The following is a 20,107-nucleotide window of genomic DNA, read 5'->3' as shown; positions in this document are numbered from 1 at the left end:
GGATTCCGTCGAAAACTTTTGAAAAAAAAATTGAAAAAGAAATTAATATTTTTGAAACTTTTTGACTGAAAATGGATTCCGTCAAAAATCTTCGATGAAAATGGATTCCCTCAAAAACTTTTGAAAAAAACAATTGGAAAAGAAATTAATATTTTTGAAACTTTTGTATATATAATACTCTTTTGATTAGTATATGTCTTGTACTTTTATACATATAACACTCTTTTGATTAGTGTGTGACAGAGACTTTAAGACTTTTGTACATTTAATTGTATTAAAATGATTTGATTTTGATATGTTATTTACTTTGATTTTATGTGTTTACTTGGTCCAATACAAAAAAAATTACAAATTGATATTACTTTTGTACACGAATTTTTTTTTAAAAAAAAAAAATTGACAGAGCAGGAAGTTTGTCGAAAATTGAGACAATAGTTTTCATTGTAATTTCATTTATTTTCCATCAGTCTTGTCGTCAACCCCATACTTTCATATGCAAAGTGCAAAATTCCTTTGTCCGTTTGCCATCATATTGAGAGGTTGTAGAGAGATTTTATTTGGGGGTGATAGGGAGAACCAACGTAAGAATCACTCAATCAGTTGGAGTGTTATAATGTCACCAAAGTTGGATGGAGGTTTGGGGTTGAGGAGGCTAGAGCAGATGAATGATGTTTTCCTGGCTAAAAAGGCTTGGAATTTGTATTCTGATCCTCATTAGTTGTGGATACAAGTTCTTCATGCTAAATACAAATCTAGTAATTATACAAAGTGAGTCATTATTCGAAATGAGGAATGGTGATTCTAGTTTTCGGCGAAACCTTTGCAGGATCTGGCATTGCTTGGAAGGAAGCTTAATGTGGGAGATAAGTAATGGTTTGGATGTCTGCTTCTAGAAGGATAAGTGGCTCCATATGGCTAGGCCTTTGGAGGAATTGGTTATGGGAGAAGATCATGTGATTAATGAGAACCTAAAAGTTGTTGATTTGGTCTCAAACGCTAGAGAATGGGATATGGGTACTATTCGATCTTGGCTTCCAAATAACATCTTCAATTTGATAAGGAGCACCTTGCCTCCTAATTCTGTTGATCGACCTTATAGGTATGTGTGGAACCTACATGAGAGTAATGTAGTCACTGCCAATGCTTTATATAACTACATTACTGATCATGGGAGAGTGGAGGAGGATGACAAAAAGCTATGGAATCATCTCTGGGTGTGGAAGGGTCCTCAAAAGGTCAATTTTTTTATGGAAATTGATGCATCATAGACTGTTAACTAAAAGCAGAATCGCGAATTGGAATAGTGGTGACAGCACCTGCCCGAGCTGTAAATGAGGTGTTGAAACAATTTGTAACACCCCGTATATATCCGGTAATGTTATCATACTATCGTATTAAGCTGCGCTTAATTAAAAATGCGGAATATCTTTTTCTTTTCAATTATGACGTCATTATCATTACCAACTTGCTTAATTAATCAATTAAATAAAATCATGCCTGTATGTAAATTGCAAAAGACATCTAACTGAAATACCTCATTAATTAAAATAACATAAGTATGTCTCTAGTCACGGAGCTACAACACGTAGACCGGACCAACTAGCAGTTTATACAAATCAACTCAAAAGTACTAACAACATGGTGGCATGGACAACTCCCATGCTCACCCCAAATAAGGCAACAAAGCTCACATAAGTCTCAACTCAACAACAACATAAAGATAAAGGCAGAAAACATAAACATCATCCAATCCATTCATGCCAGCATAATATGAACATCACAAAACATCAACTAAGCTCTGGCCTCCTGCCGCCAGAGACATCAGTCCCCATACTACCGGAACCTGAAATAAGCATTCCCCAAACGTGGGGTGAGATCTCTAAACAAGAAATATCAGTAAGGCAAGGGGTCCTCAAGGATCTTCAACCCCAAGCTCACTTACATGTGCAATATAAGTTCAAAAGCAGTTTATCATCAGTTCTAAAATAGTGCAATGCAGCAGATAATCATGTCATGTGTGTCAATTCTATTCTACTGGCCAGAGAAATGCAGGATTTATATACGCCAAATACCCACACATAGTGCAAGACGCCACTTGCATCCACCCCGGATCACCGTCTTGTATGACGCTACATACTCAGGCTTACCGTCAAGATGGAACAACACATGCATATTAAAAGCCATTACACATAAAGCTCAACAGCATTTCAAATATCCAAAGCATGTAACACAGCATGCATATAACTATACCCCCATGGGACATGGTGGAACCACAACATGGCTAAACCGAGGACACGAAAGCTTACCTTGCAAGCTAAGATCCAAAGCCAAGAGTCCACAGCTCAAAGTCCAAACACAGCAGAATCACAATCTGATATGGACCAATAATACATCAACAATCATACTCTACAAGTATACAACATAAAGACAACGCCTTTTCATTACGTTTTACGTCTTAAGACTTCTCACCAAGCCATAAGCCCTTAATCACATGATTCTGACTTAAATTAATTAATTACAGAAGTTCAACTTCCTCAAACTAGGGTCCACAAACCCATAGATCAGTTCTGAATGAACAATACGCTACTGTTCCTCGCAAACCCAGAATATCCGGATATCTCACTGGAAATATCAGAATATCCAATATCCGGATATCTCACTAGAAATATCAGGATATCCCATATCCGGATATCTCACTCGAAATATCAGGATATCCAATATCCGGATATCTCACTCGAAATATCAGGATATCCAATATCCGAATATCTCACTGGAAATATCTGGATATTTCGCGAAGATATTCTTTCAAGGTTCCATTTTTATCACTTCCAAACGTCAAAGCATGCATTTTTAGGCACATTTAGGTTTACATACCAGTTGGTTACTTGCTTAACCCTTCAAACATACTAAGACATCAACTTTAACCCATTAAACTCATGAACAAGGTTGGTACAACTTACCAAAAGCTTAAACTCAGCAAAAGGGGTGTCCTTGGAGCTCACTACCAACTCCAAAGGTTCTGACTTCAAGGGTGCACGAAAATACCACCCAAGCAAGGATCTTTCTTCACAAAGATTGCTCTTTGGAGCTCCAACAACCCAAGGAAGCACTCCCACACCATCCAACACAGAAACAACCCTTTTCCCTCACACACACAGCCCTCTCAAACTCAGAAAAGGCACCTAAAGCACTCACCCATGCTCACACTCAAGTGTTTACTTGATCAAAAAGAGAAACAATGACCAAAGATGGTGTCTTTGGTGAGAAAATGAAGAAGAAAGCCTTAGGACCAAGTGGGGAAGGAGGCGGCAGCCCAAGGCACAAAAACTCACGTAGAGTGGCTGAAGAATCAGCCTAGGGTTTAGTGCCAAGCACTATATATAGGCGGTTAAGTCACTAACAAATAATATTAAATTTAATTGCTATGCTTAGCATTTTAATCCCAAACTCGGGATTCTTAACCTACTCAATTTTACAAGAATTATCATATTTTTCTTATAATTTTCGGAGCACTTTTTCGGTACGCGCTTTTCATAGCTAGTATCAGTTTCTGGCACCATTTCTCATTATTTTAACTTGAAACTCGTTTTACAAGTCCTACATGTTATTCTAGTAATTATCATGCACTTATTATAATTTTCCGGGATACTTTTTTGGTATGCATTTATACTGACTAGCAGAACCGGTATCTGCACTTTTCGTCAGAAAAGCGACTTTCAGCATTATTACTCACTTACTATAATTATTAGAGCCTCATAATAATTATTGGGGTCAATTATGGAATTATCTCATTAAACTCATAATTAACTGATTAATTTCCTTAATTAACAGTGCAGGTTCTTACACAATTCTCCATGCTTTAAGGGATAGTAGCCACTACAAGAAAACTGGTATTTGGAGGCTGTTTAACTGAGGCGGTTTCACTTAAACTGCCTCCAATTGACACATAGAGGCGGTATTTCCGGCGGTTTAATTGATTCGAGTCGGTTGACATGAAACTGCCTCTAAATGTGCAAAGGGGATATAGGAAAAATTCTTACCTCAACAGTTGAGACTTGATTTTTTTAGTCAAGATCTTTCTATGTGGCTGGCTGATAAATTGATGATTCTTCAAGGAGTGTTAACAACGTGTGCTGGCTAACTTTTTTCTTGGTTTCTTGTTGGAAAATTTGGCATTGGAGAAACGCGTTGAATAAAGGAGAAGATACCCCAATTCTTGACTCCAAACTTGAGATAATAAGGAGACTGATGTTGGATATTGAGGTTGCTGTTAGTAGTTCGGGTAATCTTCGCATTAAAAGTGATTATAGCCAACTCAACATTTCTTGTCAATTTCCTGCAATGGGCTATGTGAAGATCAATTCTGATGGTGCAGCGCGTGGTAACCCTGGCATGGCTGCCTACGGTGCTGTGATCCAAAATGCACAAGGGAACTGGTTAAAAGGTTATGCCTGTAGACTTGGTTTCTGTTCAGCATTGAGAGCCGAACTTTGGGGTATCTTGTATAACCTTGAGTGGCTTGGAACGTAGGCTATATGAAGATCATTTTGGAAAGTGATTCGCTGTTGGCAATAAGTGGGCTCACCAAAGTTGGTGCAACATTTCGTGAGATACGCTTGTTATCTCGTATACATATATGGATTGACAAGGAGTGGGAGGTTCACATTCAACATACTTTTAGGGACAGAAACATGTGTGCAGATTGGATGACCAATTATCTTTTAAATGAATCGGCTCAGGCTGACTAGATTTTCTTCGAAGAGCCCCCAGATGGAATCTACCTTCTATAGATGGCTGATCTTACGTCTCTTGGGAGAGTGCGTAATGCGCCTTTACCTTATTAAGATTTTTTGTTGCTTGTTTTTTTTTGTTGGGTTTAATGCCCTTTTGTTTATAAAAAAAAAAAAAGTCAGAGATAGGCATCTATAGCTTTCCTATAATGCTTGGTTTGTTTGGTAGCATGACTATTTTAGTAATACAAACAAATATAATTTTGACAATTGATATAAGAACTTTGAATCAAACATTGTGTCATCCTGCCCCTTTTCTTCCATGCCAAACGCTAAATTAAAATTGAAACGACAAGACGGGTACATAGCAATAAAATTTTGAAAATCATTAAGAATAAGCTAATGGTGAGGAACTTGAATAATTTGCTTCAGGTTATAGATTTAAATTTCAATGTCATCCTTGTATTTGAAAAAAAAAAAACGAAAAAACAAAACAAAACTTTTGAAATCAAATCATGCACCTCGGGATTTTCAGGATGGAAATTATCCACATATTGAATGAGCCCCACTTTTTCTTCAAATTGTGGAATCTGGGATAAGGAGTGGTTTGCTGACGTGGGATCGAGGTTTCATAGACTAGTTATTATGTTTCTGACTTTAATCGAAGGAATGTGTTTTGGGCCACAGGAATAGATCATAATACATAAGATACATCATAATCATTTTTTCTTTATTCTTTAGCACCGGCGTCAAATTGCAACTATATTGACCAATGTTGGGGCCATTGGAAAAAAACAAATGACGTAAATTAAAAATATTTAAACAGCTATTTACAAAAAAAAAAAAAAAATATATTTAAACAGCAGAGACGAAACTGTTATAATAATCAAATAATTAAAAGGGAGTACTAAAATGCAATTTGAACTTACTTGTATATATTTAAGATTTCTTGCAATTAATCTAAACATGCCGTACGTAGTGGAATAAAGTTACATGAAAAGTTAATGTTTTGGACTATAGGAAAAATACAAAGGAGCAATTTAATGCGATACTTTGTCTCAACCTCTAATAAAAGCAATGCAGCAGAACAGAATCTATTTGTTGGTTATCTCAAAGGGTTTGGAGGATTGCAACCACTTGGTGAAATTTTGCAGCGTAGCTTCGTCGGCTCTGTAGTACTTTTGTGTGAATTCAAGCAAATTCGACCATGTGAAATCTGGATATTGTTTTGTCCCATCCTTACGCACAATATCCTCTGGGGGTCTCACCACTTTGTCTTCTTTTGGGCACAGAAAGAATGCCAAGGACCTCCTCTCTTTGTACTGGTTAACCACTGCCCTATGTAGACAACTCTTGTATCTCCCATTTGATAGCGCCTAAACATCCAACAAATAAGTTAAGATTCTTGTACACCTTACATGATTCCTTGTCTAAGCAGATTCATATCAATCCAAATTATTCACCTCCATATATATATATATATATATGAGAAGGATTATATTGACAAACTTTTTTTCATATAAACTTACAAATTACACTAAGTTTGACCAGTCATATTTTAATCAAGAGTGTATGACTGGTCAAACTTAATGTAGTTTGTAAGTTTGTAAGAAAAAATTTGTCAATATAACTCTTCTATATATATATGTGTGTGTAGAATACACGTATGTGTTCAATATATATAGTTCAGATATATACATGCATGTCGTGACTTGCAAATGCAACTTTTCTAGTACTCTTGACCACTTCCTAGTTTTTGTCCCTAGCTAGTGCTTCTTTACGGAGCTCCTCTTACTGCAACCTTAACTTTGTTGCTTTAAATTGATTTTTCTATTAATCAATATAGAAATTAAAAGAATTGAGGGAGGGAAATGGCGCTATTGAGGCCTCACGTCTATGCATGAGGCGTGAAGATTGCTGGCTAGTAAATCAGGATAAAATAATATTTGAATATATATGTCGGTGTGCCGCTTGATTGTCATAATAAAAGAAAAGAGCTGCTTCAAATATACGCTAATATAGATTAGATATGATCTTGGCTTTTGTATAATAATTTTTTAAACGTTGACAAAACAACTTTTCATCATTTTAAATTGTTTGACAAAATGTTAAATAAAAAATAATATGGCTCCAGTCAAGAGTCTTATTTGTACCGCACCTTAACTAAAAAAGGAAACATTTGATTTTAAGAAGAAAAAAATGCTAGTTGACTCGATTTAAACCTTTTCTTCAAAACTTGAATAGACTCAATTTTATGAATGTTTAAGAAAAGACTGCTGGCTAATAAATTAGGATGAAATTATATTTGAATATATATATTTGCGTGTGCTGCTTGATTGTGATAATAAAAGAAAATAATTGTTTCAGAGGCATACTAATATAGATTATATATGTTCTAGAAAATGCTGTTTGACTATCTTAGCATTTGTTATAATTTTTTAAATGTCGACAAAATCAAATTTTCATTGTTATTCCATTTTAAATAGTTTGACAAAAAAATAGATAAAAAAAATATTATTCAAGTCAAGAGACTTATTTGTAGCTAGACACCGTCCAAGATTCATTCCTTAACTACAAACAACAAAAGGCAACAATTAATTATAAGAAGAAGAAAAAAAAAACAATGCTACTTGACTCCATTTTAACCTATTCTTTCAAAACCTGAATAGAGTCACTCGTAATAATGTTTAAGAGAATAGTTAGCAACTATATACCAAATTACACTTGCAAAAAATAACATTAAATTTTCATCTTTCACAGTCTGACTCATAAGTGTGGTTTCACAGAGTGCTGCTATTCTCACGCATTTTTATTGTGATGTAAAAATTACGTCATTTTAATATTTATATATATAGACCTATTCACGTAATTTCAGTGTAAAGACTCAACATGTAAAGTATCCTTGACAGAGAACCAATCCAGATACATAAAAGTATCTGCGCATTGAATTGATTGATTTGTCACGTTGTATAATAAGACAAGATTGTTTTCCAAACAAAAATAACAAGACAAGAGTTTATTATTATCTTTCCATACTATTTTTTATGATTAATTTTGTTAACGTGCGATCAAAATCAAATCAATAGTTTTTTATTGATATTATTTTGTAATTATTGATTTAATTTTAATTCAATAATAACAAAATTAGTAGTAAGAAGTAATAAAAAAAAAAAAGACAATGAGTATATCCTATCCCTGCTTACAATAACGAAGACCATGTATATGTACATTTATTGATAGCCACAAAGTAAGATATGTAAACACAAAACATTTGTAAGTATTATGCATTTGTATATATATATTTTGAGGGCCTACGTACCGTGAAAGTATCGCCAATGTTAACTACAAGAGCGTGAGGACGAGGTGGAACCGTCTGCCATTTTTTGTCTGCAAACACATCAAGCCCTCCAACTTGATCTTGGTGAAGTATGGTTAGAGATGTTGGGTCACAATGCGGTCCCGTCCCTAATGCAAGACTTGGCTGTTGGCATGATGGGTAATAGTTACATCTCATGATGGAGCAACCATCTTCAAACAAGTCCTTATAATATAACCCATCCACTTCCAAGCTAATTGCCAATAGCTCTATTAGCTTCATTCCCAACTCCTTCATTGCTTCACAGTATTTTTGGAATGCCACTCTGTGTAATGCACACAAAAAAGTACTTAGTTGTATTCTTATATATATATATAAATCATGATATAGATAAAATGAAGAAGTATCCAAACATAATATCTTATATGAAACGAAAACACATAATTAAAATGATACGAGTTAACTAACTATTAGTCTTACCCAGCTTGTTCAAAGTCTTCCCCTAAGGAGGAGTTAAAGAAGTTGGTGACAACAGGCTCTAAGGTATTGTCATGGAATGGGAAAGAAAGGGTCTCCTTCCATGGCAATTTGGAGGAGAACCGTTCAGCATGAGCACCTGAATAACCCCACATGGAACCTGGTTTCTTACGAACACTTAGCTTACTTTGAATTGGGAGCTTAAAAAACGCGTCCATTTGATCATATGCTTCACCAATGAGGAGAGGATTAACTCCATGGTTGATAACTTGGAAGAATCCATGTGTCAAGCAAGCTTTGCGTATGAGTTTAGCAGCATGTTGTGTGGCCTCATGGTCACCTTTGAGGAAACCATGAAGGTCCACTAATGGGGCTTGAAGCTCTTCATTTGCGTCCTCTAAGCACTCTTTTGGCCAAACGAAGTTCGTGGGAACGTGGGGCTGCTTCTGAAGCCAAGATGGGTCAAAGAAACGACTTTGAACATCTTGATGATTCAGTGCAGATACCAAGCAGTGACTTGAGTCCATGGCACGTTGATGTAAAATTATAGCTATAATTTGATTAAGGAATGAACTTAACACACAAGAAGAGTTGGTGGGGATAGAGTGTATAGGACAAGGAATGACATGTATTTATAGAGATGAGGCATGGAATATTGGAATTGTATGCCAAAAAAAGACAAACAAGAAAACCTAAGGAATGAAATCAGATTTAAAATAAAAAAATATCCTATATAATTGTATGGAACCTTATTCTTGCATAATTGTACAGAAACGAGATTTTCTAGATTCAAAATAAAATAAAATAAATTACTGTATAATTGTATGTTCTTGGGCATGCGGTGCGGAATTTCGGGTGTGCATTGCGCACGCGTTTTTTTCTACGTGTTTGGGAGACTTGTTCGACTCTTTATACCCAATTTGGACCGAAGACTTTAATTATTTAGCATCCCAGCAGAAAAAGGGGGTGAAATGGGATTAGTTACATTAGTCAAATAGCATTGAAAACTCATCTATTAATTTTTTATTTCCATTTTCTACCCGGCTGCTAAAGCCTCAATGTACCTTTAAAATTACAAAGACGATGAGAGGAGAACCTTAGCATCACAGTCAGAGAAAAAGACACACTATCATTATTTTTAACAACTTGTGTGTTTCAATTAATACCAATTCATATTTTAAAGAAACAACCCGGCTGACATGTAGAAGCTTGATAATCTACTGCATATAACCTATTTACTCTCTTATTCAGGTACTTATATCTTTCATATAATAAACACAAAACAAAAACTTGCCGGTAAAAAAAAAATAACTACAAACTATCATTAGAATGAAAATAATAATACTTTATGTACTTTTTCTCAATACTTTGTATTATTCATAAAATTATACATATGCTGAATTTTTGTCAAAGTTTACATTAATATACGCACAATATATATATATATATATATATATATATATATATATATATATATATATGGAGCATGATCATTTAACATCGGTGTCAAGTTTTGAAATTTGGTATCAAATCCTAATTGTTGATTTCTACCATTCAACGGTTATCATTTATTGGAAATTAGATTTATTAATTAATTATTAATTTCTAATAAATGATAAAAATTAATTGACAGAAATCAACAGCTAGAATTTGGTGTCAAATTTCAAAGTTTGACACCAAATTTTAAATATTGATTTCTATAAATCTAACTGTTATAATTTATTAGATCATAATTATTAATTAATTACTAATTTTTAATAAATCATAACTTTCATATTATATATATATATATAGTGAAGGATTCGTTTACAAATTTTTTTTTACAAATTACATTATGTATACAAAAAATTTGTAAACAAAAAATTTGTAAATATAACCTCCCGTATATATATATATATATATGGCTTTTTGACCCTTATGACCCTTAATTAATAATTAATTACCAAATTGTCCTTCATTCAAAACTATTTCGAAAATTTACCCTCCCCAACAAACATAACACCAATCTGCCCCTGTTTGACCGTTGACCACAAAGCCTACCCGGGTACACCCTTACCTACCCGGGTAAATTTTGAAATTTTTTATCTACCCGGGTATGTAGGGGTGTACCTGGGTAGAGTTCTTGAATCTGGGAAAATGGTTGAATTATTTACCCGGGTATGGAGGAGTGTACCCGGGTAAATCGCGTCCAGAAACCCCAGCGAGGTATAGGGTTTTTGAAACCCCAAATCTCTCTCTCTCTTACCCTCTCTAATCCGAAACATCACACATATTTCATCTCATCATTTCAGAAAGCTGAATCTTGGTGGGACATTGAGATTACATCTCCACACTCCCATTTTGTGCTCAAAAATCTGAACCAACCTCCAAACCCAAAACCTAGATCTAATTTTTGTGTGAAAGATGAGTTCAAGTCCAAACATGGTTCCTATAGTTATTTACTACAATGGGAGGAATTTTGAAGGTCTGAACGGTGTCCGATTTGAAGGAAAAACAAAAACGATGAAAATCAAAGTGGGCACTACATGCAATGAACTGAAGGAGAGAATTCTTCAAAAAATGGGGTCAGAAGGCATCAATTCCATCCACCGCATGATAGCCAGGTTAGAGACTGTAGTGGATATGGATACAATATACTACATTGGAAACAATATAAATGATGAAGAAGATGTGGAGTTCGTAACAGATGCGTTTGTTGAATGGAAAGTATTAAGATATATTGAGATATATGTTGAAGTTGATGCTGGTCAATCTTCATCTTTACCGGTGCATACAACCACTACTGCACACTGTACCGGTCAAGAAGATACAGTTGTACGATCTTCTGCACCTCCTCAGGTAGGATTGGATGAGGATGAAGAGGATGAAGACGAGGACTATGTCGACAGCGAAGATGAGGGAGAACCTGAAAGTGCTATTCCAGAAGGTGATTCGTCAGACACTGACGTGGAGGGTAATTTTGAGGCTGACATGAGCGCCGTAAGTCTGGGTACCCCAGCCTTGTCACCACTTCATGTCGACCCAGTCAGTAGTGGTAAGTTATTAAATTTGAACATTTGCTTTAGACAATTTATTATTTGTGGTGGTATTCATTCAGACAAATGACAGTTGATCTTTAGATGCAGGGACTGAGGTGGAGCCATTCTGGAATGAAAGCCAACATTATTCATTCATTAACTGGGCGCACCCTAATGACGAGTTGGAGATCCTATATGGCGATGATGACTTGCACGGAGGTTGGAAATTAGGAGATCCGTTATTTGTGCAACAAGAATTTGGGTCCAAACCAGAATTGCAACATGCTGTGAAGATACATTGTATGAAGGGGCGCAGGACAGCCATAGTTGAAAAAAACGACGAGTCAAGATTTGTTATGAAGTGTAAAAACCATGCTGACGGTTGTCCCTGGTATATGAGGGCAATTAAGCCGAAGAAGGGAGCTAATTGGGTGGTGCGTAAATGGGGTCAAGGTCACACATGCCTAAATCAAGGCCTATCACAGGATCATAAACAGTTGGATTCAAATGTCATTTGTGCGGCTATAATGAGTATGTATTCTACTGTGTATTTAATGATTCAGATTAATTGAGAATATGGTAAAGTTATTTTTTTTTTCCAGATATGTTAAAGGAAGATCCATCCACAAGACCAGCTCTGATACATGAGAGGATACAGGGAACATATGGATACAACATAACGTACAGGAAGGCCTGGAAGGCAAAAATGAAGGCCATCGTTAAGTTGTTTGGTGACTGGGAGAAATCGTACGGATTCTTGCCAAATTGGCTGAAGTATATGGCGGAGGTGAATGTGGGTTCTGTGTTCAAGCTTGATACAAATCAATGTTTTGATGAACGTCGGGTTTATATAGACAGGGCCGTATTTCAAAGGGTTTTTTGGACATTTCACCAATGCATTGAAGCATTCAAACACTGCAAGCCTATAATTCAAATTGACGGCACTCATCTGTATGGGAAGTACAGAGGTACTCTCTTGATTGCAACATCTCAGGATGGAGATGGATTTCTGCTCCCTATTGCCTTTGCTGTTGTTCCTCCAGGTGAGAGGTTGGATGATTGGTCCTGGTTTCTTAGCCTTTTACGTTTTCATGTCACACATAGGCATGGTATTTGTCTAATATCCGATCGTCATCGAAGCATCATAAGGGCGGTGAAAGATCACGGAGGGTGGCAGCCTCCATATGCTTATCATGTATTTTGTCTACGTCACATCGGAAGCAACTTCAATACCCGTTTTAGGAATGTGGAATTGAAGAAAACGTTGATGAAATTAGGTAATTTACGGTATAATTACTCACATTTTCAACCATTTGAAGAAAACGTTGATGAAATTCACTAACCAATTGCATATGTCATGGTTTTTTGCAGGGTACACATGTTCAAAGATAAATTTCGACATTAGATACAAGGAATTTATCGAGAACAATCCTGAAGTTGCTTCAGGGTTGGATGCGATTCCGAAAGAGCAATGGTGCAGGTCGTATGATGAGACAGGACGTAGGTCTGGTCATATGACAACTAACCTATCTGAGTGTGTGAATAAGGTGCTTCGTGGAGCACGAAATGTGCCTATAACTGCATTGGTCAAGATGACATTCAGTAGATTCGTTGAGTATTTCGTCAAGAGACGTGAAGGGATTGAAAAAGATATCTCACAAGGTTGGATAATTTCAAAGAAGGTTGAGGCAGCTTTGCAAAAAAATGATGAATTGGCCGGCACTTATCGTGTGAGGATATATGATAGTGAGCTGTTATTGTTTGAGGTTGAGGATGCCTACAATCAATCTACACACGAGGTCGGTGACACCATGAGAGTGGACTTAATCAATCGTACATGTCAGTGTGGTAGGTTTACAGCAAGGAGCTATCCCTGCAGTCATGTATTAGCAGTTTGCAAGGTAGCCAAGTTAAACCATTATGATTATGTGGATCATGTTTTCAAAATTCCAACCATTGCTAAAGTATATGCTGCACACTGGTTTCCTATTGGCAATGAATTGTTGATTCCATCCGTTGTTGGGCCTACTGTAATTCCGGATGCTCAGTTGGTACGTGCAAAAAGAAAACCAAAGTCTTCAAGGATTCAGAATGAGATGGATTGGGTTGAGTCTCAACCCTCGAGCAGTCAGAGCAGATGTAAGCATTGCAAGCAAGTTGGACATAACATTCGTACATGTCCATTGAGACTAAGACAAGCATGATTACGTATTGTTTTTGTGTAGTACTTTATTTTGTAATGACAATCACTTTACGTATTGTTTTGTTTCCTTGTACCCTAAACTTTATCTTGTATTATTTATGTATTGTGTTGTTGAAATGTATTGTTGAACTGTATTTTTGTGTTGTTGAAATGTATTGTTGAAATGTATCTGTTAAGTTTAGCGAGTCACTCGTTCCGTATTGTGCAATCCGAATGTCTACCATACCCATTTACCCCTTCCCCGAGTCAGTTAAGGTTATTGTATTACACATCAATTACCAAGATGCAAAAAAAATGGATTGAACAGCACCTGCTGCTGCATCTGCAACTGGTCTACCCGGGTAACTCGTAATGATATACCCGAGTACATCCTACCCGGGTAGACCAGTTCGTGGTACCCGGGTAGACCAGTTGCAGATGCTGTTTTGGCCTTTTTTTTTGCATTTTTTGAATTCTTGTGTAATACCTACATACAGTATGACTTGGGGGTGGATTGATTTCGTAGAAATAGGATGCAGTAATCAAGATGTGCGCCAATCAATGTTGAACATCAATATTAAAGTACTTTGGGTTGAATTGTTTTCCAAATTAATTATGACAATATTAATGCAAGGTCCCATACCAATGCATAGAACCAACAAGTCTGAACATGCGCAAAACGAAAATTTCATTCATTCAAATTTTGAACATCCAGTACAAAAAGATCCATGCAATATAGGTAAAGTTCCTAAATGTACCAAAATGACTACATTACATCAAACTAAATCAATGATATGAAACCCTATGGACACACTAATCCGATGGCGTGTCCTCCCCATTCTCATCATCCGATTGCGTGTCATCCCCATTGTCATCATCCTCCTCCTCCTCCTGAGTATGGGCACCCTCGCCAATTAAACCCTCCAAGCGTGAAACCCTTGTGTCCAACCGTGCAACCCTTGTGTCCATCTGGTTCCTCCACTTGCTCGTGCTCTGTCTATATCCTCTAAAGTCAGTAGTCAGATCATATATATGACATGATCAAGTGTCCATCCACCCTCAGGAGGAGCTGGTGGTCGCCGACTGCGGGTGGGACGTGTCGGTCTGACATCAACCTCAGCAACGCCATCATCATCGTCATCATCATCAAGGCCTACATCATAAACCATGAAAAGCACATCTTATAAATACCACATTAAAAAATAAACAACACAAAAATGCATAAACTCATAAAGACCAACACATCACCTGCAGGTGCATCCTCCATCTCAGCATCGTGGTGGACTGGGATCTCAGGTGGTTCTGGTGCCTTCTTCCACGTCCAGATACCCGCTCTGTTCGGTAGGATCCCACACTGCTTCAGGAGCCTCTCACCAAATATAGCATTCCAGCCTCTGGTGGTCTTCAAGGTCTCTGTTGCCATAGGCACTCCAAATCTATGCAGAATCTTCTGCACCAGAAATGCAAAAGGCAATTCAGCCTTCTTTGACTTGGCTGTCTTCCACATCAGTATGCATATGTAATGCCTCCAGTTCACCTGCTGACTGTGAAGGAGAGCCCACAGGATGACAAAGTCCCCTTCCAGCATCTTTGAGTGATTATGCAGGCGCTGGAAAATAATATGTGTCACCACATAATCAAGAATGCGAGCAGAAACTGACAAGTTGCTCACAGGATAATGAGCAAAATGACCGGGCTCAGCGTCTTCCCTCCTAGTCTCTGTAACAATGGTCTCCCGGTTATAATCACCAAATATATGATGACTGTCTCCATCATATAGTGCTGCTCCTGTGACACCATCAAAATCGAACCTCAGTAGCTCTGTCCAGATAGGAGCAGTCATGATGATATCAATCCCGCAGACACGGGAAGTCAGCTCGCCTTGCGAGTAGCCAAGGTTCTGGTAGAAGGCTCTTACCATAACCTCCGAGTATGGGCACCGCATCTCCGCCAGGTGAAGTAAATGTGTCTCCTCAAGAAGCGGCACAATGTCAAAACGCTCTAGGTTGAAGAATGCCGAATCCAGTGATTTCGGTTCGCAGATCTTCCGGGTCATGAAAAACTTCACGAACTTCTCGTGTGCAAGTATGTCATCCTCAAACAAATATCCGAACATCAAGTCCGGAGCCTGACTCGAAGCAGCCTGGGGCTGAGAGGATGACGACCCATCGTGACGACTCTTGGTTCTTCTCTCGGAATGGGTCACTGGCAGCTTTGAAACGCGTCTAGAGGTCATTGTGTCACTCTATTAAACTAAAAAAATAACCAAAATCAGAAATTAGATACATGTTAGGGTTAGGGTTAGGGTAAGCGTATGACATACAAATTGATAAAATAATTCGGACAGAATCAAATGATATAAACGAAAATACAATGAATCAGAACATAATTGAAAAAACTGAAAAAGAATGCACCTTTGATCGATTTCAATCGGTAGAAGGCAGAGAAGTTGCAAGGTCCGCGAATGATGATCAGAGACAAGACGAATTGGTGCAAGATTATGCCTGAAATCGCTCAAGAAGACACACCTCCAGCAGCTCTACTCGGGTACCCCTTTTGTGGGTTTTCAAAATGGGGCTGCTGGGGTATTTTAAAACCCTACCGTCGATGTTTACCCGGGTACACTCCTCCATACCCGGGTAAATAATTCAACCATTTGGCCAGATTCAAGAACTCTATCTGGGTACACCCCTACATACCCGGGTAGATAAAAATTTTCAAAAATTACCCGGGTAGGTAAGGGTGTACCCGGGTAGGCTTCGTGGTCAACGGTCAAACAGGGGCAGATTGGTGTTATGTTTGTTGGGGAGGGTAAATTTTCGAAATAGTTTTGAATGAAGGACAATTTGATAATTAATTATTAATTATGGGTCATAAGGGCATATATATATCCTCTGCGGTTGATATCTGTACTTAAAAAAAAAATTAACATGAAATTATAAAATAAAATAATGAATATCGCAACGGCCCGCCCGACAATTGGTATAAGAGGGAGAGAGGTGGTAACAAGCGCAGGCCGGCAGGTGCAATATTATTTGTTGAGCATATAAAAATTATGAACGAATAAAACTTTAAATATATTTGTGTGAATAACGTTGAAATCTTGATTCTCTAAAATGTGTAAAAGTTATTCTTCGATTTTTTAAATTATAGATGTCACTCATATTAATTTTAAAGCATTTGAAATATTAGTTCTTAAAAACAATTAATATAACGAACATTTACGGTTTTTAAGAAACATAATAAGATATTAAGATTTTTATATTCTCAAAAAGTAATGTATCCGCTGCTAAATATTTCGTAAACGAGTTTACTCAATTATAAATTCTCCGATGATCACGTGCTACATATATATATTAGATCCAACTATAGTTAGTGCCTCCACAGAAACATTCTATAATATATATATTATAGCAAGTCAACTGCATTTGGCATTTTATAAGCCCACAGGACTACGACTTTAGAAATTGAAGTTTATAAAAGTTGTACACAGTGGAAATTTTTGCATTGCAACTATTTCATTTTTTGTTATAACTTTTCTTGTGGATCAGAAAAGGGCAAAGCATTTTGCGCATCCTGTAAGGGAATCTAACTTTTATTGAAAAATGGACACATAGAATGGTAGCACGACTAACCATTCCATTTTGCAGGCACTTGTCTCCCGCAAATTGTTGTTGTCCATCCCGTTTTTAGGGTTTTTGTTTTTTGTTTTTGTTTGAATACAAAGATACGAGCTTTGAAATGCGAATGTTTGGAATTATTCAGGCATGTCTGGATGCCATTGTCACGCATTTTAGTGGATTGCCTATCATTCTGCTTTAGAAGTCATTTTCGGTGCTAACTAGCAAATTACGTGTACACAACCTGATTGGGGGAAAAAAAATTTACACGTTGACAAATTTTTCATCTGAGTTGTCGGTCCACAAAAGAAATTTCTTCCAATAGGGATTTTCAAGTTCGGGTAATTTTTAAAGTTAACAATGATTCTGGGTTCCGTGATTTGATATTTTTGAACAATCGTCATGCATTAATATTTCTAATAGAATTGTAATTGTTCTTCTAGATTCGTCAATTCACTACTAGAAAATGTTTTTTTTCGACGGAAAAGTTCTGTCGAAAATGGTTAAAATTCTGTCGAAAATGATGTTTTCGACGGAAATGAAGCCGTCGAATATATCTTCGTGGGTAACAATTTTTTCTATGGAATTACAGATTCCGTCGAAAAATTTCGACGGAAATTTCGACGGAATAATTTCTGTGGGAAGTTTCGACGGAAAAATAATTCCGTCAAAAATTTTCGACGAAAAATGAATGAAATTTCGTCGAAAATTGTTGTAATGGTTTTCGACGAAAAACTGATTCCGTAAAAAAATTTCGACGAAAAATCAATGAAATTCCGTCGAAAATTGTTGAAATGGTTTTCGACGGAAAATGGATTCCGTCGAAATTTTTTGACAGAAAATAAATGAAATTCCGTCGAAAAATCTTGTATTAGTTTTCGACGAAAAACAAATTCCGTCGAAATTTTTCGACAGAAAATGAATAAAATTTTGTCAAAAATTTTTGTAATCATTTTTTACAAAAAATGAATTAAATTCTGTCAAAAACTATTGCCTTAATTTTCAACGAAATTGCTTTTTTGTCAAATTTTAATTTAATTTTGCTCTACAAAATTAATACTTATTTATCTTTTGCACCAGATTAACAAATATAAAGAAAGTAAATAATATATCAAATTCATATTGATCTTAATATAATTATGTGTACAAAAGTCCCTGTTATATACTAATGAAAAAAGTCTATGTCCATGTCCATGTCATATACATCCAAACAAGATACAAAAATCATGTTTTGCAGCCCTTTTCTGTTGCTGTGGAGCCCTCTTCTATTGTTGTGCAGCCCTTTCCTCTTGTTGTGCAACTGTACCTGTAGGCATGTAAAATATTTAAAACACAAATAATTGGAAAAGCACAACAAATCTAACATAATATATAATTTGAAGTTATACAACCAACCAAAAATACTTACTCATTTTCCAATGGCTTCTTCAAGTTAACAATTTACTGCTGCAAAGGTCATATTAATGGTCTACAGATAAAAATTGTAGATATAAGCTTGTGGTTACAAATACAAAATTTATCAAGTACTCTAATATTCCCCAACATGCATTTAAATACAACCAAAAATGAACATAAGAAACAGAGAGGGGAAAAAGAAGGAAAAGAGGCCAACAATAATTCATTTGTAATATATATATATATTAGATTTACAATGTAAAGAATCAAAGATAAAATTGTAAAATTAAAAAATTTACAAAATATAAAAAATCTTAATATATATATATATATATATATATATATATATATATATATATATATATATATATATATATATATATATATATACGTAAGTTTTATATATAAGTTACGTAAGTTATATATATATATAACTAACGTAACTTTTATAAGTTACGTAGCCTTATAATTGTAAATTATATTTCTTATGTCAAAAAGTATTTTTTCCACATATACACATTTAATTAATTTTGGTATTAAATTGTGCAACTGTAACTGTACCGGATTATTATGCCTAGGAGTGTTCATCAACCGATCCAAACGATTCAAACCGCGAAAATCGAACCGAAAAATCAATAACCGAATAAATCGAAAATCGAAAAATCGAAAATCGAAAAATAAACCGCAAGTTTTAATTGGATTGGATCGATTTTCGGATGGGTTGATGAAAACCGATTCAATCCAAACCGATCCAATATATTAATTATCCTCTACCTACTTGATATTTTCCCAATCAGAGCTCAAAAATTTCTAAATTCAAGACTCATTAACTCATCAACTAAATCCAAGAAAAAACTTAGTCACGTCTCATCAACTATAGTATTGTTTACTGATATTTTTTTTTTCAAATTTTTTTTTTTTTACAAAGCCAATGTATACAAAAGATGTTATTTGCACAATAATCATAAAACTAATTTTAGGATATTCAAAAAACCGAAAATCGATCCAATCCAAACCGAAAAAAATAGGATTGGATCGGATCGGATTTGAAAAAAAATCTAAACCGAATGGATGGTTACATGATCAAACCGAAGGGAATGGATCAGATGAGTTTTGCTTCCAAAACCGATCCAATCGAGACCGCGAACACCCCTAATTATGCCTACCTGATTGTAATTGTAATTCATGTCTGTTACAATGTAAGTGGGTGGGTACCTGAATATAACGTTGCATTTAAATGCTTGGTGTTAATTTGCCTACCTGAAATAAAAAGAATACGATGTTAGAAACTACTACAAGTGTTGCTTTTGAGAACATACTCGTCAAACACACATTTATTTATAGGAATATATTTTTCATGTTGATTGCTT

General features: G+C 35.9%; 1 protein-coding gene across 1 annotated transcript; it reads right to left on the bottom strand.

The window, feature by feature from the left end:
* Positions 1–5,824: 5,824 nt before the first annotated feature.
* On the bottom strand, positions 5,825–9,050 carry LOC133314698 (gibberellin 20 oxidase 3-like). Its single transcript, XM_061516219.1, has 3 exons — positions 8,527–9,050; positions 8,050–8,371; positions 5,825–6,106 (listed from the first exon to the last, which is right to left on the bottom strand). Exons 1-3 carry the CDS (start codon positions 9,048–9,050, stop codon positions 5,825–5,827), a joined length of 1,128 nt encoding a protein of 375 aa, XP_061372203.1.
* Between the last annotated feature and the right edge of the window lie 11,057 nt (positions 9,051–20,107).

This window comes from Gastrolobium bilobum, unplaced genomic scaffold (assembly GCF_033153095.1).
Source record: "Gastrolobium bilobum isolate Gb01-03AN ecotype WA unplaced genomic scaffold, APGP_CSIRO_Gbil_v1 utg7360, whole genome shotgun sequence".
Lineage (NCBI taxonomy): Eukaryota > Viridiplantae > Streptophyta > Magnoliopsida > Fabales > Fabaceae > Gastrolobium > Gastrolobium bilobum.
This window is presented reverse-complemented; position numbering and strand designations above follow the sequence as displayed.